The 18,096-nt window shown below is 38.5% G+C and overlaps 1 protein-coding gene across 9 annotated transcripts in view; it reads right to left on the bottom strand.

The window, feature by feature from the left end:
- The window catches only part of MCF2L (MCF.2 cell line derived transforming sequence like), a 157,821-nt gene that overhangs the window by 90,905 nt on the left and 48,820 nt on the right, over nt 1-18,096 (bottom strand). The window contains exon 1 of one of the 9 annotated variants that reach the window (XM_069004320.1): nt 6,222-7,389. The exons of 7 other annotated variants lie outside the window; for them this stretch is intronic. In XM_069004320.1, the coding sequence (XP_068860421.1) occupies nt 6,222-6,342 (121 nt within the window). In that variant the 5' untranslated portion in view covers nt 6,343-7,389. Of the gene's footprint in view, nt 1-6,216; nt 7,390-18,096 lie in introns of those variants that run through there. One more of the 9 variants, XM_069004345.1, reaches the window with a different exon arrangement.

Raw genomic sequence — 18,096 nt, 5'->3', positions numbered from 1 at the left:
GGGAGTAAATAAAGCTACATCCTGGCTCCAGGACTGGTTCTGCCCAGAGAGTAAATATCTACTTGTTGACAATTCTCCACGTGGAAAAGCAAAAGTATATGAAAAGTAAGTAATTTTACTCTAAATTATTGAAGCAAAGTCTCTCAGATTATTGATCAGGGTGACTCCTAAGTTCTTTTTTTCACTACTGCATTTTTCTTTTCATATGTTCTTCAATGGCCATGAAAGCAGAAAAAAATATAAATTCTTACTGGCTCACTGCCTATTATGGTATAATGTCATATATAGCTACTGCCTCTAATCAAATGGGCTTTTCAAATAGCACTAACGGTCAGGAAGACATTTTTTCCCCATTTCAAGAGTCAAAGGCACAGTCAGATTTTGTTTTCTGAGGATTCATTTTACATGTATTGAAGTAACAGAACTATTTTGCACATTTTTTTTCCTCCATTCACATCCACAACCCTTTACATCACACAACAACAACCCTTAGAAAAGGTCTGTTCCCTGTAAGAAAACCCAAAGACAGCTTAAATCTTAGCAAACAGGGAAAAAGAGAGGCTGAAGAGGTCCAAGGGACAAGTGAACAGGCTCATGGAGTTCAGTCAGTGTGGATCTATGGAAGAGGAGTCTAGAGGCATGGTCTGGTATTGCCCCTAATTTTGTGTATGTGTCTCTCACTCATTAGAGACACTCTTGAAAGTCTTTGTTTTCTTGGAAGAATCATCATCCAGGAGCATACAAGAGGTGGTCTGTATAGCAGTATCCAAGAACATATTCCTTTCTTATTATGCACACAGCTGGAGAAGTAACATTCTTTCCTCTGAATTAAACCACTAAAAATTTGAAAATAGTAACTTTTACTACAGTGTAATTCAGAATGTTCTAATTTTATTCAAATCACTTTCTAAACACAAAAAATAGGACATAATAAGCAATTTCAGGAATCTTGAGTAGGACCAATCTCACAAATCTGCTGAAAATGTCATCCTTTTTAGATATTTCTACTTTCTATCACAGCATACATCTTAATGTAAGATACACTTCTCAAATCATGCATTTCCTTCACTTTTACTTTTTAACACAAAGAATAGAGATTTTAAAATTTAAAAAAAAAGCAGAAAGAAGTGCTTGAAAAAAGGAAGTTAAGTTCCCTTAGATTTATAGGACAGGTCAATACAGACATCTAAATGAAGGAAGAAAAACATTTGCCAGTGTTGCTGAATTGGTATCTGAATAGTAATAACCTCTTTATCAGAAAACATATACTGAACACATCCCTATTAAATTGTATGATGATGCTCTGAAAATGATTTCAGGGAAGAAACAGTTCACTTTTGATAGAAATACTGCTTGGGACCTTTTCTGTCTTCAGAAGGATGTCAGCTGTCACTGGTTTTGCTGCTGTGCTCACTTTTCACAAAGTAACTTTCTTGAGCCAAATAAATCACTTAAGTACATCACAGATATTAAATGGTAGTAAGTTTGGGGAATGCTATCTGAAAAAAAAAGTCTATAAAAAACTTATATGAAAATTTAAATCCTAAAATACCTAATGTTTTACTTCCTTTGGAAAAAGGGTTTTAAAATAAAACCCAAATACTACCATTTACCACTCAGACTCTCCAATAATGTGTTTTCTATGAACAGTGTGCATTTTCAAGAATCAATGGGCTAGCAAAATTTATATTATGACTCTTGAAATACATGGGTTTTTTGGCACATATAAACCATGTTTAAAATGCTCCCAGGAGCACAGTTGCAAGCCACACACCTTACACACCCCTGACTTAGCAGACTACATAGGTCTGTTTACATTTACAAGATCTAGGAGTTAATGTAAGTTAAGCCAACTTACCCTGTGCTACAAAGTCCAGCCATGAACACCATTCTGAGAAAAAATAATAACTCTTCATTTCTGCTACTGAAATTCCTCTCTGATTCATCATCAGAGAAGAAAGAGGTCCACTTTTCCCTTCCTCTGCTCAGAACAAACTGCCCTGAGAAAGCAAGAGCTTTTGTATTACCTGAACTTTGTTCCATAAATACAACAGGTGGCACAAGACGACTTTACAAATATATTTTCCTCCACTAATGTAATTGTTCTTGTAATTATCTCTTTAATTATAGTGTTCTCCCCTCATGACCCCACCCTGAATATTTACAGACTGCTGATATACCCAGTGCCTGATACAGTATATATAAGCATAAGCCCTCAGCATATTTTTGTTCATGTTAGGCTTTAACGAGGCAAAGCAAAACTGTTTTTCAGGCAGATATTCACAATGCTGTCTGGAACCAGTCATATTGAACTGCTCACTCACACGTACAGTTTATCACCTCTGCTATGGATTCACACCTAACTCTCTTCTCCATCTTTCTGATCAAAAAAGTGCAAGAGTATTTCAAGCAGGATAGGTCAATCAAAGCTGCAATCACAGAAACCTAAAATCTCAAATGAATCCCTTTTCAACACCTTTATACAGCCAGCAAACAAAGGTGTGAATGCAGCAAACAGTGAACACAGTATTACACACCTCGACCTATCTAGTGTGGGGACTAACAGTAATAAAAGTTGTTGTGGCAGACTTTAACACTGACCAGAAATGTCAGTGTTTGCACAGGCTCTAGGCAGGTTTTGGCTACACTGAAGCCTTCAGGTACATAAATATTTCTGCTATTGTTGTGTGTTTAGTCTGACGTTTCCTATATCCACACATTTTGCTAGCTAACTCCCTCTCCCCTTACAAGAATGCCCAATATCAAACAGAAACACTCATACAGCTTCAGGAAAAGATGTACCACATCTGCATCCCCTTGGCTGACACAGATGATGCAAAAGTGCTCTTCCTCTAGACTCTTCTTCACTCTTTGTGGTGGATTATTCAGGTTATGGATTAACCAAGCTCTGTCTGACTCACTACAAAAATCTACTAGTATGAGACACCCACATTACAGTGCTGCTCACTGTACCTTTTCACAGAACTTCTTTGGATTGGAAGGACCATGTGACCACAGTCAAGTCTCCACTCTCCTCAGCCACCCATTCATCACATGCCTAGAACTACACACAAAAGCACACAGGCCTAGAGCTTCAGTCATCTTTGTCAGAAAACCAACCTGAATCCAGAGTGAAAAGATGCAGACTACAGGATGCCTCCAAAGATGCTGCCCATCCATACCACACACAGCACAGACTGAAGACAGATGTCTCTGGCGTCTCCACTTGCCAGACTTGTTCTACAGCTCTCAGTTCAAGCTGACCTACTGTTCCCATTTGCTTAGAGAAAGCGAGAAGAGGGAGGATCTCAAAGCCTGGTCTGTGAGTGCTACACTGGGATGCCCATCACAAAGGGCCACAGCACATCAGCACCTTGGAAAACCTCCCCTGCTGATGGGAGATGGGTGTCCCCAAAGAAGACTGCTCAGAGCCACAGCTTTCCAGGGCTGAAACCCTCCACAAAGCCACAACTGCTGTCCCACCTGCTTGCAGCCAGAGATGAAGAAGCACACAGAAGATACACAGTCAGTGATGGAATCAGAAAATGTGATGCTATCTCACAGCACTCACTGCACCAGCCTGGGCCCTGCCTATGCAGGCAGGAGGGGCCACATGGCACCTGGTCCCAAACATCTGCATTCCAAAGAGCAAGTGTCACCAGAGCCAGGGCTAAACCAGGGTGAGTGGATAAAGGCAACACTGCCTGCCCCGAGTAAAAGACACCTGCAGAGAACAGCACAATGAGAGTTAGGCCAAGGAGGACAGATCCAACTGTCAACAAGCTGTAAGTAAATAAAGTCTGCTTTGTTAAAATGAAAATAAAACAGAGATGGATTTGATGAAGTATGATGACTCTGGAAGCCAGCCCAACTTCCCTTATTAAGGTAAATAAGGTAATGGAAGATCAGTACATGAAGTAGGACATTTATTGTTCAGTTAAAGGTTTCTATATCCTATAATAAATATTTTAACATGAAGGGAAAGGATGAAGTGACAGTAAAGCAAACATGCTCTCAGCAATTTCCAGAGATGCTAATGAAGAGAGAACAAAGCTTTGTGAGACTTGGGACAACAGGACAGAGTGGCTCAATTTTGTCACAAGAAGAGAAGTGCATACATCATGAGATTCATAGAATCACAAGCACATTTACTTTGGAAATACATTCTGCCAAAATTGTGATTTCACCCAGGTAGCTACAGGACAGAAATGTTCCCAGGCTGAAATACCTCTCCCTTTCCACAATCTAAAACTTTGCTCCACCTTCTGTGTAACATTTGGTCTGCAACTGCCACTGAAAGCCGAGCTTTGCTACCATGAAAGTGGGAAAAGTCGTATCAGTCCAAAAGGCCATAAACCAGCTTTGACCAAAACAATAGAGTAATTCTTACTGGATATATAAGGTTAACATTAAAAGCCTGTAATTGCTTTCCTACTGTCAACATAAAATGGGTAACAGGAAGGAAAGGAAACAGAATTTTTGCATACTTGAAGACTTCAAACATAAAAGGCTGCCACATGATCAAAAAGAGTTTTGGAATAATAATAAAGATGGGTGGGAGACAGGACAGCTTCCTACAGAAACATACTATTTTCTGACTATACGCACACCTCTAAATAGTGAAAGGAAGATGTAAGTAAGACATGATTACACAGCATGACAAGATTTATATTAAGGACCTTGGTCTAAAGGAAATTAGGCAAAAACTAGGAATATTATCTCTTAGAATGTGTTCAATATATTACATTTGTGTTTTTCTCCTACGTAGTCAATGCTCTGCCTATACTTTGGATTAGCTCCAATCCATTAATGAATGGCCAGTAGGTGCCTGAAACTCATAAAAACATAAATATCATAAAATATTTGGTGAAAGTAGTGGCTTTCATGGCTACACTATGGACTTGACTGCATTGTGAGTGCTACCAAGTGATAGCTGAGTCCTACATGAAAGTAAGACTGACATTTGAGGAGATCTTGTTTTGCTTTACAAGATGGCATCCCATATGGTTAAAATACTACTAAATTTTTCGTGATTTTTCTTTACTGCTATTAACAGCAATTTACTTCAAAAGCTTTTCTAGTCTCAGCTGAATAGAATTGATTGTTAGATTTTGATAATTTACTAGTAAGCACTCCTAAAAGTACTAAATCTTGGCCTCACAAATGCCCAGAACTGGTTAGTCAGGAAAGGTGAAATCCTTACATTACAGAAGTTATAAAATAAAAAAAAAATATTTTAAAAACCCCTTATAATTTTAATTCCAAACACAATAGATGACAAAAGACTCAGCAAGCAGTACAGACTCAGTACAAATGAAGGTGTAAGAAAATCAAATCACCAGAGAGGCATTTTTCTCTTAGTATTTTTTTTTTCTAAGAGTAAATGTCAATATCAAAGAAAGGAATACTGAAAATTAACAAAGGTAGCTTAGTTTATGTTGATGTCGATTTCCAAATTAATTTTAAAAGAAACAAAAAAGTCCTCTTTATTTTCTTTTAAAAGATCATAATAGGTCACTGCGCATAAAAAAGAACAAGAAAGTTTTAATTAATTACTGAAAAATCTACTTCAGTTTATCTTAGCCAGTCAGGGTTAACTTATTTCAGAGAAAAAAAACCCAACCAAAATGTAGCTTTACTAAACACAAAGCTTGTATAATTATCAGTCACACTAACACATCCTAGATGAAACAGATTTTTAGACTGAGTAAGTGGTGGCAAGCCCTAAATTTAGGACATTACAGATGTAATCAGAGGCTTCTTGATTTTTTTTTTTGTATAGTTATAAATATTTTCTTTTGCATAAATAGGTATACTTTTTAGGAGAGGAATACTCAGCAATGTTCTTCTAGAATATAAAAGGAGGGCTGATGTAAAGCATTCAAATCTATGTTAGGTACTGTCATACACCTGGAATTGCAAGAAAAAACACGGTAAAAAGTTTTTCTCCAGTAGGTACTGGTGACAGAGAGCAATTACTATCATAAGTAATACCTAATATATTGATAAAGATTTGTATTTTTTCACTGTAACAATTGCTGGATACCTACATGAGTATACTTTCAGAAAAAAACCCACTTGTTCCTGCAAGAATCATCAGTTGAAAAAATCAGTAACACAAATTCTAGGCTGCTTACAGCTCATATTCAACTCACAACTTAGTTGAAACATTCTGTGTACACAGACATCACACTACAGGATCATGTATACATTCACCTCACCAGAGGATATTTGATGTGGGTTATTTCTTGAGTGTCGTCTGCCATGAGGGATTTGGAAGAATCTTTGTAGGATCCTAAAAGGACTTTCATGTCCTTCCCTTAAAAGGCGGCGTTGAGACATGGGTGTATCTTCACCAAACTATTCGGCAAAGGAAATAATAGATCTCCTCTTTAGCAGTACTCTCTTCTAACACAATGAAAGATACTCTGATTTCGCTTTTAAATGTCAACGGAGTGTGAACTTGCTTTGTCAAATTCAGATGATACCAAAAATTATAAAAAAGGTTGCAGTTTTAAAGTCCTGGAAGAGGGCGCAGTGCAGTTATTTGTATTGTATATGCTTTTCTTCAGAAACCAATACCTAGTTCCACTAGAAAGGAAATGAAAGATTGGTTGCACTTAATGGACTGGAAACACCAAGACGCTTTTCTGCATGAAGCTGAAACACCCTCTCAGCTCCTAGCATGCTGCACCCAGCAGCAGGACATCTTGCCACAGCTTCAGTCTACTTTCAGTGTGAGCAGCATGAATAAAGAAGTCACAGCCTCTCATACAAGCATGTCAGACTAGCAAGACATTTTAAGAAAATAAAAAAAGGTGCAAAACTGTCTCTGTTTTAGTGTTTCATCCAAAATAACTATATCCAAACTAACAGCCCTGTGCTGTTTAGGATGAAGAAAAGCTGCCACAAAACATCCAGGTTGTTAACGCACTCCAGCCGCACAGGGAGATCCAACGCCAGTGCTCATCCCAAGTAGCTGGCACAATCACCTCCTTCTTCACATCCTTCTCCTTAACGTGAGGGATGTTCAGCTGTTGCAAAGAAACTCGCGAGGTTTCTCCTGAAGGCAAATTGAACGTCTTTCTTTTAATTTTACAGTCTTGCTTGTAAGTTCACAGCTCGGCACTCCGAGGACAGAAATCTCACACTGACACTTGCTGCGTTTCCTACTTCATCTCAAGCAACTGGTATCCTTCAGGGACAAGCACTGTGCTCATGCCAGAAAATTAAAAGAAAATACCATTGTGAATACAATGCTGTCAATTAGAAACTCCTCTTCAGCTCATTTGCCCAAAGTTAGACTCCCATCATCAATACAACTCCTCTTCCTCCCCCTGTATTTGCACAGAGAACTGAGCCCTTCAAAGACAGAGCCTGTTTCCAGAATATGTGAGTAGAGAGGTCTTATGAGAAAAACCTGGGTCTTCCTGGGAGTTAACAAACAGCTAATAGGAAGGAAGGGAGGGGAAATGAATCCCAGGCTTTCTTAAAACATATCAGGAAACCCTACACTGTCTGTTCCCCCTGTCTCTTTCAGTGCAGGAGAGAGGAAATTGATAATGCTGCTTTACTTGGCAGTCAAGATTTTCCTCTCAATTCTGTTTAACTATGTCCTGTATGGCCACAGAGCTGCCATAACCCAAATAAACACCATTATGCACATCACCCTGAAGAAGTGTTTTAAAATATGATATATCATCTATTACTCTGAAAGCATATTCAAAGACACAAACTTTAATTAAATCACATTGAAGTAAATATTAAGTACCTTATTACAAAATATTAGTTTGCATACACTGTGTTAACAGAGGAGAATTGTTGCAGTCCTAGCTGGAAGAGGTTCAACTTTTGACATGAAATCATGGACAAATGTGACAATCTTGAAATGTGACAACAAAAAAAAAATTAAAAAAATAATTAAGAACAGATGAGTTTCAAGCAAATAACTTGTTTTCCCAATTCATTATATCAAGCAGATGGACCACGGCATACTGCAGCTGTGCTACATGTCCTGGATCAAAGGCTTTCCAAGCTTATTTAAGTAAAAATTCACAGGAAGGAAGGACAGGAACAGCCTAGTAGTGGGAGGACACCACCATGATACACACTGCCACTGTACTATATACTCAGGGTTCAAACAAAAGAGGAACTGAGGTGAGACACGGCATATTAGGCAAAATTCTGCATTTTCTTGCACTGCTTGTCACTGGGGGAACAAAGCAGTGGTTCTGGCCAGACAAAGGGTGACATCAACATCCACAGAGACAATGCTGCAATGTGTTCCTTGCTGAGTTTCCCAGTGGAGGCACCGAATGTGACCATGGGGTGCCTGTGGCAGTTTGTCAGCCATCAGAGCTTCCCTCCTACCTGGCAGGATAACTACTTGTTTGGGGCTTTTGCAGCACGCCAGCCTCATGACCTAAGGACCAGTTCTGACAATCAAGTGGTATGATGATGAAACTACACATCTTCTTTCAGACATCTTCTGCCTCGTTAGAAAATGAGGCAGATAGGTTAAGAGAAAATGGCCTCAGGCTGCACCAGAGAGGTTTAGATTGAATACTAGAAAATATTTCTTCACGAAAATATTTGACAGGCACTGGATCAGGCTGCCCAGGGAAGTGGTTTAGTCACCATCTCTGGAAGTATTTAAAAAGACATATATATATATATGTGGCACTTAGGGACATGGTTTAGTTGTGGACTTGCTAGTGTGTCTTTTCCAACCTAAATGATTCTATGATTTTATGAAAAGTGGCTCTTTGTCCCAGCAGTATTTTGAGCATGTGATGACACTAGTGGCACATGGTGAAAACCTCACCAACAATTTGTGTAGAGGATTATTACAAGGAAAAAGCACATTCTCCTTTCTTTCTTCACATATCAAATGCATGCAGAAGATTGATGACTTAAACTGTAAAGTTGGTAAGTACACACAATCCTACTGAAATCTAGCCATTAGCTACATCCCTGTCCACAAACAAGCTTTTAATCTTCTTTCAAGCACTCAAATTTGTGCCTAGAAGCAAAGAAATTAATCACAACAATGGCTATGGTAGTGTGCAATCAGAAGGAAACAGATGGTGTAATGCACTGTTTTCCAAACAGCAGCAGCTTCTATCTCCAGGAAAATAATCTGAATATTTTCCCTTGCTGTTGGCATTACTACAACAAAAGCTCTTATTTGAAGGACATCTTCTCTGCACTGTACAGCATCAGAAAATTACACCAGAGTTTACAGACAGCAATATTCTTTGAGTATTGGCAGAACCAACTAGACTGCACCTACCTCTCCCCTTTCACATCACATAAACAGTAACATTCAGTGGGTAACACCCCTGCAATTATCTTTAAATGACTGCAGACAGCCTGATGGAATCAACAAAATTGTGGCAATGAAATAGGGCTTATTTTTCTCATGCTTCATTTCCAGGTCTGTTTCTGACTGCAGGCAGAGTGTTTCACATTGACAATAAGCAGCCACACTGACTTACAGCTGTACACTCGCTCTGATTCCTCCTTTCCCAGGAACTCTCAAAATACTTTAAAACAGTAACTTCAAGTTTTCATGGGAATCTTTAAATTCAGATGCCATCACTTTCTTCACCACTAAATGTTCCTACTGCTCCTTTTGATCTTTTTGTTTGTACAGGGGCCTTATCTTTACAGGACATCTCGAATGCCCTACTGTGATTTTTCCTCCAAATCCTAACAATTATTTACAGGCTCTTCTTTACATCCTCACATTTGATGTGATGCTGAAAAGAGTCACATTAAGGACCATGTATCCCTCCTACCTGAACAGAGAAGGAGCTCTGGCAGCAGAATCATCACTGCTCTAGTGTTTCTTCTAAATTTATTCAATTTCTCCACACTTCTTCATATCTGCTGATAAGCCACCACCACTGGTGCTGCCATTTCTCCCATCGTAGACCTTGTTTTTCAGGGAAAAGAGTACATCTCACAGACAATAAACATGGCAGATCTCATGCACTTCAAGATCTCACCATGCACACAGGGCACAAGAGTCCACCTGTACAATCCCTGTCTTCTGCTCACCCACTCTTTTTCCATGGAGTTCTGGCAGGTAGGACAAATTCCACTATCAAAAGTGCCTTCACATCCCCAGTAGCAATGCAGAGGGCTGCAGGACAGATCTCACATGAAGAATATAAAAGACTCTGAAAATTATATGGGGAATTCCATCTAACATACACATATGCAGAGCTCAGAAATTACTGTTTCTTGGATGAGTTTCTAAGAGCATATACAATATGCTCTTAGAAATATAAGGGCACATACAAGCTAAATCTTGCTATGTGGATCTTCCAGCATCAGCACACTCGCTGTAACAGTGGAAATGAAATGAGGGGGAAGAAAAGTGAAATGTTGTTTATATTTTTCTCTTTAAATCATGTTTCATCCATTGTGTCCTGCATACATATTTATTTTGTTGAGAACAGTCATACAAATAGACAAACTGGACTCATGATACATTATTGTGCAAACTGATTGTTTAGCACACATTAAAATATAATATACAAGTTACTTCTAAGCTGAAGTGTAAGTTGTTTTAAAGAGTTGAACACCCACACACCATAATGAGTTAGCACTGATTGTTGTTATGCTTAGTCCTGAGCTTTTTTATAACCCTATATAAGTGTTGAATTATGGCAAGTTGCTTGTGTTGATTTTTAAAATCGGAAACAAGTTGTCAAAGATTAATCCATGCCAGAGGCCAGTCACTAGGCTAAAACAATAAAGAGTCAACTAGAGGCTGATTTTAAATGAAAAAGAAAGTGTAGCTGAGATGCTGAAGACACAAAACTTGATATTTTTACATCCACAAATCCCACAGGGCTCTTGTAGAGTGAAAATGCTGAGAAAACCTGTCTGAAAATCCAAGAAATAAATCATTATTCCATGGATATTCTAGATTCTTGAGATACAAGAAAAGACTGAATCTTCCTTTTTCAGTGTGAACAAGTTTAATATAAAGTTTGGATACAGTCTTTCGCCTTTATTATTTTTATGACTGTTAGAATTGGATAGGCTGCTTATATTTCACTTTCAGGCTACTCTAGCAGAGCATTCTACCAGAAAAAGGTCAAAAAGGGATCTCATCAAGTATTTTAGAGAATCTATCATCTGAAACTGTATTTAATGACATACCAACAGGAGATGGAGTGGGAAGAAATCTCGGAAATAGGTATGAATGAAGATATATCTGGGCAAACCTAAGAGCCTCTGCAAACAAACTCAATATCTCATAAAAACATAGACAGTGATAAATATTCTTAATATTTTGATGTTGATTTATTAAGGGCTGGGAGTTTAAAGAATTATTTGGTATCACAAGAAATCTAGACAGAAACCCTGAATTACATTACAAGAGTGAGTTACAAGAGTGAATTAGGTTAGTTGTCCAAGCTTAATCCTAACTGGATGTATCTGCTCAGAGGCAAACCATGATTGTAATAAGCATCAGATGAATATAAGTAGATCAGGACTGAGATAAATGGACAGCTTGTATTCTATTTATACTTCCACATGATGCTGCTGAGCCACTTCTGCCAGTCTTTCTTCACAGAAGAAAGATCTCTCAAAAAAAATTAAACTTAAATAAACCCTAAACCTAATACAGAGTATTTAATAATTTAAATGTACAATAACAAACAGAAAATTGCAATATATAAGATTAGGGTTTCAATATTCTGGAAGCATTAACATTTAACTGTCAAGATAACAAAAAGCTCTTAAAGCCTAACATCTGTCCCTCTAATTTAGGTAATCTTACATTGCATGTCTGAATTTCCTGTGGGTTAGCAATAAATGTGACCCATCTCCAAAAGAACAAGTTCCTTCACCCTTAGCAATAGAAAATACTCTGAAAATCACAGTGGATCAGAAAAATAACTAGAGGAGGATGTCTCTTTATGACTAGCCACACGAAGTGAGGGTTAACATCTAACAAGACAGCACTTCCACTTTGTCCTTTAATTCAAGTCCTTTCAATTTTGAAGGCAACTAGCAATCAATTTCAAAACCTCAGAGATGCTCTAGGAAAGAGTAAGGAAACTGCATATACACTGACAAAGACCAGGAGATCAGAACATGGGGAAAGGCTGATTAGCATCCACTGCCAATGCAAAGCAGCAGGTAAATCCATTGTGATATTGGAGCTAATTATGCAACTGCCACCACCAGTTCACTCATTTACTTAAATTCTACCAAGTAAAATGACCTGGAAGGTGACAATACAGGTTGTGATTGAACAGATTTGTCAGAGGTATGAGGTCTACCTTTTTGGTCAGAAGTGAGAGCATATGAAGAGGAATCTGTTCACATTAGGAATTCTTTCAGTCCTATGCTTGATGTGGATCCCTACTTTCACCCAACCGCAGTGTCCCAGCTCTGTGTTCAGCACCCAACTGCTGCTGCTCTGTGAGCCCAATGCAAGAGAGGGAGGAGACTGCAGCAGGTGGGGGCCTGTAGAGAATGGATTTTCACAGCAAGAGAAGGAGAAATAAAGTGATGGGAGACCTTTGGTGCCTGCATGCTATGGAGTCACTGCAAGAGAAAGCTGCTGCTGAAAATCAGATAAAACAATTTGGCAGTAAAAAGAAGTGGCTTAAGATGGTTTATCAAATACTGTTTTACTGACAATGTCCTATAAAGATATTATAATTTCAGGCTTATCAGCCGTTCCCTGCACCCTGAGGCACCGTGGTCGTTCCTATCATGTACCAGCTAATAATCAAACTAAGGGACTCAGGAAAAGTAGCTGACTTAATATATTGAGTTATGCTAGTGAAAGCTCTGTTCAAAAATCACCTGCATGTAATAGGTGTATATATATGCCTATGCAACCACATATGAACATACAGAAATGAAAAACCTATGCAGTCAACAACACTGACTGACCTTCCAGCAAACAACTCTGTGCAGAATCAGCTGGGGAAGAGACAACCAAAATTTGATGTTGGAAAAACTTTTGCTGGCATTTAGGAATATTTGATTATGCTCAAAATAGAATTCTAGTTTGAAAGTTGTATCTTTTAACAACTACAGCAAGTATACAGTACTTTCCCATCAGGTTGAGTTCTGGTAGAAGCAGAGAGAGAAGAGGTTTGTATGCATTTACACTCTAGACAGACACTGCTGCTCTCTCCAACTGGATCTGCCACATCTGAGATTAGCAAACAGCTCACTAATGAAACCTGCACTTCCTTAGTTTCTCTACAGGAGATAGAGCACCTGGGAACACATTTCTTAATTGTTCAAGAGGGGCTGACTTTGCTGAGGGCCAGGAAAATGCAAACCCCATGATTTGATGGGTGATTTTTAGAAGGTCATTTCCTGTAGATGATACGTTTGACAGCTATGAAATGCAAAACATTGTATAGACCACTGCTGGATCAATGCATCCAGACAGCTCCCAGAAGGGGTGGGACCTGGCTACAGCTTCAGGTGTTGTCAATAATCTAATGTGTACAGAGGGAAATCACTGCTGAGCACCTACATAAACAGAGGATGCTGTCTGGCTGTGCTGCCACAGGCCAGGAGCACCCTTTCAGCCTTCAGTCTCTGCTACCCTAAACTTCCTTCCTCTGAAAAATTTTCTCTGTTGCCATGTAATTTGGACCCAAGGGATCCAGTGCTCAGTTCTCACATCTTCTCTTATCAGACTTCAATTCTTCTCCACTTTTCACAATCCTCTCTTAGTCTCTTCATGAATGGGCTATTAATAAAATGAGAGAGTTTTCAGTTGAGTGGCTGCTTTGAAATTCTTCTGCATGCACTGTTACACCAATTACAAATGTATATGGCAGTAATCCACTCAGCACAGAAGAAGTATTGCTATTAATATTTTACAAAGCTTGTATGCAGCTGTAAGTAATATCTTTTAGGGACCTTTCAAAAATGCTGCAAAAATCCCTAGGCTGTAAGAACTTCATACAATTTTTCTCAGGTTACTGTTAGGATCCAGCACAGCAGGTTGTGCACTGTAGTCTTCTGAAATGGTTATAGAAATAAATCACATAAACATTTGGAGAATTAATGAGATTTTCATAATATTAATAAACACTCATTAACTGCTGATTTCAATGATGCTCATGTCGGCCTCTAGCAAAATGGGATTTTTCCTGTGTACAGATAAGCATGCTTAATTGAACTGGGATGAAGGGATTTCTGGTGGATGTTCAACAGTTTCCTAGACAGTCAAACTTTTTAGTTTGTTCATAGTTAGTTTGCCTTATTCTGCTTATCAGCTACTCAGTTTAAATAGACATATTTAAATTACACAGTCATAACTAAAGACATGCAAGCAAATATATCCAAACACAGTGAGAGAGAGACCAAGGGTCTTTATGCCATCTGGAACTGCAACAAGTCCACGCTTCAGTTGAGTAGCAAAAAGCTCTTCGAGAACTAAGAATCAACAATTTCCTTCTGAAAACTTAAAATAAATGCTATGTATGATATGCAGTTATTATCATTGTAACCTTTAAAAAGACTGAGAAACTCATTCCATCTAGAGCACCTTACCAACCAGAACCAACACAAAATACAGCCACAATCACACAGGCACTTTTTTTTACCTGACTCCATACTGCTGGCAAAAGGAGGATTCCTGCTCCCAGTGGCTTCTTGTTTCCTTTGTGTGGGCATTTGCATTTGTGCAGCCTAACAGTGAATTATGCATGGATATGTTCCAGGTAGGACAAGCAGAGCAGAGACAAGCGATGAGGCTCCTGCTTGAAGAAGCCAATAATGATGGTATACAAAGGGGCATGTGGAAAGCTGCTGAAATTATATCTATTGCTTTCCAGGTTGGGTGTATTATTTAATGAATATTTCCTAAAATAGTACTGCAAAACGTGCTTGCATTTGGATACTTCAGCTGAAATGTTCACATGATTTAATAAAATAGCACTACTAATGACTATTTATGGCTGTACATTTAGAACCCAAATAAAGGCACAATGGGTAAATACATCATTGGAGTTACAACTGCCAAACAAATTATTACATCAAAATGTGTTGAAAGACACTGAGGATTTTGTGAATTAAACATATGAAGTAGAAATAGGCAGTGATGAAATCACGGCTCCTCTTGACAAAGTCATACAGCACGGAAACACTGGGGGAAATAACATTGTTAGTATGTAAGCGACTGAGAAAGAAAAAGTCAAAACATTACCAAAAACTCATAGGTTATTCCTCAGCCTGCATATTCTCTGATATGACTAAAGCGTGCAAAGGGCACAAAATGTGGGTCCCCATAGCTGTAGAGCCATACAATCAAAGGTCAATCCCAGCTAACAGTCCCCTTCTCCCTCCCAAATTTTGATCTCACTTGTTGCATTTGGATTCACGGATTAATTTTTTCCAGACATTCTAAATGCTGTCAGTGAAGACAGCCCTGTGACAGCAGTTTTTATATGTTCCTCTTTTGTACAGAAGAAGTGTTAACAGGCATTCTCTGCTGTCCATTAAGGATGCGTTTCTGAAAAGTCTGATCACTAAAAACATTATCCCATTGCTTCACTCTTCGTCACCAAACTGACTTCATCAGTCCCAGTTCATCTGAGGAAGATCATATGACACTGAAGACAGAACTATCCAGGAAGAAGGGCACAAATGCTCCCACTAAAAGACTGATATTGAGGACTTGGTCTCAGGAGTGCAGCAGCTGGGATCTTTAAGGAGGGTGATCTTCTCCAGAAAGTTGGCATCTCCTCCAGGTGACAAATACTCCATCCACCATGCCATATATACTGTCCCTGTGCACTTAAACTGTATTTTGGTCTCTGCACACATTCCATCCTCCATACAGAAGAAGTGATTTGCTTTCCAAACAACCTCCAGCATTTCCCCTGGATGACTGAAAACAGTTAGCAGAGCAGGTTGTTCAGGAATCAGTAGTGGAATGCCAAACCCAAGGACTGGATGATCTAGGGAGCTGGTCCTCTCCTTGTGCAATACAACACAAATCAGGGACTTGATCACAGGAGCAATCTTTGCTCAGATTTGTGATGTTTAGGCCACCAGCACCAGGCACCTCTATTAGTTATGTACTGGTCTGCATGGGTTATTTTTTTTTTTTTGTATCCTTAAATACAAGCAGGGCATCTGGAAAGCATTATGCAAACTGACTTCCCCCTTCAGAAGAACTTATGAGATTCCCAGATATATCCCAGGAGTGAGAAGCAGGTAAGAAAACAAAACAAAAAAAGCACAGATACTGCAGTTCATGTTAAATATATACAATACTTGAATATTTCGAAACTCCCCAGCTGCTCTCAAAGCAAAACAATTTCAGATCAAAACCAAAGTAGTATCAGAGAAAAGGCTGTTACTGAGTGCAGAAATTTTGCAGAACACAGGTTTAACTTTAGTTTATATAGCTCTTTATTAAACCACAAATTATACTATGCTCTGCTTTGCAGCTACATGCCTGGACTTTGCTGCTATTCTGGATACTCATTTATATATATCTCACCACATTTCCCTATGTATAATCATTTAATTCTCTTTAAACATTTAAAACAATCTGTGACAACTATTACAATGTATACTATATGTATATATAAAACACAGTAAATAACTGAAAGAAACAACTGTCTACTATGAAAATTGATACAAATTACTTCAAGTAGCAAGACCTAGAAGCCTTCATACAGTCACCATGCTTTGATCTATTAAAGATCCATTTAGAGAGAGCTGCAAAATTTTCTGCTGTGCTACAATGGCACTGGAGCACCTGTACACCTTGCTGCAAAGGTTTTAACCTGCAGGAAAACTTTTAACACTGCAGACTACCACCAAAATCCACCAGACAGCCAGGCAACGGGTCTGATGTGCCCTGTCTATGTACCCATGGACACAGGAGACTCTGGAATGCCTCCATCCTGGATCATCTCCACTGTTGGAGGCATTCAAGACTCAACCAAGCATGTCTCTAATAAGTAGATTGGCTTTGAGCAGGTGATTGGACTAGATGATACCCACAGAAGCCCTTTCCAATCTAAATTATTCTATAATCATCTGATCCATTTAGCTCCCTCACTGTTACCCAGTAGTGTTCACTGCTTTGATCCCCACAGAGGAAAAGGGAACCATTTCCAGTGCTTGATTTATGTTGGTTGTTTCAATTTCCCAGTGAATCAATAATTTAGCAGAATTTTATCTTCCTTATTTTAGAGTTGTGTGAAGAGGCCAAGTGGAAAGGTAAAACATTAAATTATTTACAAGTTGTACACACATGCAGGCAGATAAATGATGGATCATATATTTAACAGTTGTTACAAAGTACAGAAACAATAAGTGTGATGGCCAAAGTCCTGTGTCTAAGGAGAGAAAAGTAATCTTCAAGTCTGTGTTAATATTTTTAGGCATAAAAAAGGGCTAAAGCAAATGTATTTAAGGTAGATTCGAAGTTTGTAGAAACTTCAGAACTACCAGAGTCAGCAGTTTCTGTCTGCAAATGAAGGAATGAGGCTCCATTCCACTGCTGGCAAAATTCTTCACAAAAGGCAATTAAAACCCTGTTCCATGTTTTAGGAGGACGGAATTAATTAAATCACAAGTGTGCAGAACTGTCAACGGTTGGCAGGTGATTATCACAGACTAGGAGAATAAATTACAAATTCATTTGTAATGGGTGGACAGTGCTATAAAACAACAAACAGATCCTAAATCCTCAAGTCTCCAATTACCAACCCTATTTAGTTTGCTTGAATAAAGGATTACGTCTTCTTATTTTGGTGCATGAGAAATAAATAACTAATATTAAACGCTCAATTTTTATACTACTCCAAATAACCTCAACACATGATGAAAACTAGGACAGCAAACAGAATTCCCCATAATTCAACCTTTCTAAATGTACTTACTGCCTTATACACACAGCTGAACAACTTCCTTCCAATAAAACTTAACCAGAAATAGGTTTGAAAAATGGAAACAGTTTTGAAGTACCATGCTCTGAGTATTTTCTGCAAAGGAACCGCAAAATAGAACAAATACCACTACATTTTTTTTCCCCCTGTAACTTCACATTCTTCTTGAAAACTGATTTAAAATATA

This window comes from Aphelocoma coerulescens, chromosome 1 (genome assembly GCF_041296385.1).
Source record: "Aphelocoma coerulescens isolate FSJ_1873_10779 chromosome 1, UR_Acoe_1.0, whole genome shotgun sequence".
NCBI classification, from domain to species: Eukaryota; Metazoa; Chordata; class Aves; order Passeriformes; family Corvidae; genus Aphelocoma; species Aphelocoma coerulescens.
This window is presented reverse-complemented; position numbering and strand designations above follow the sequence as displayed.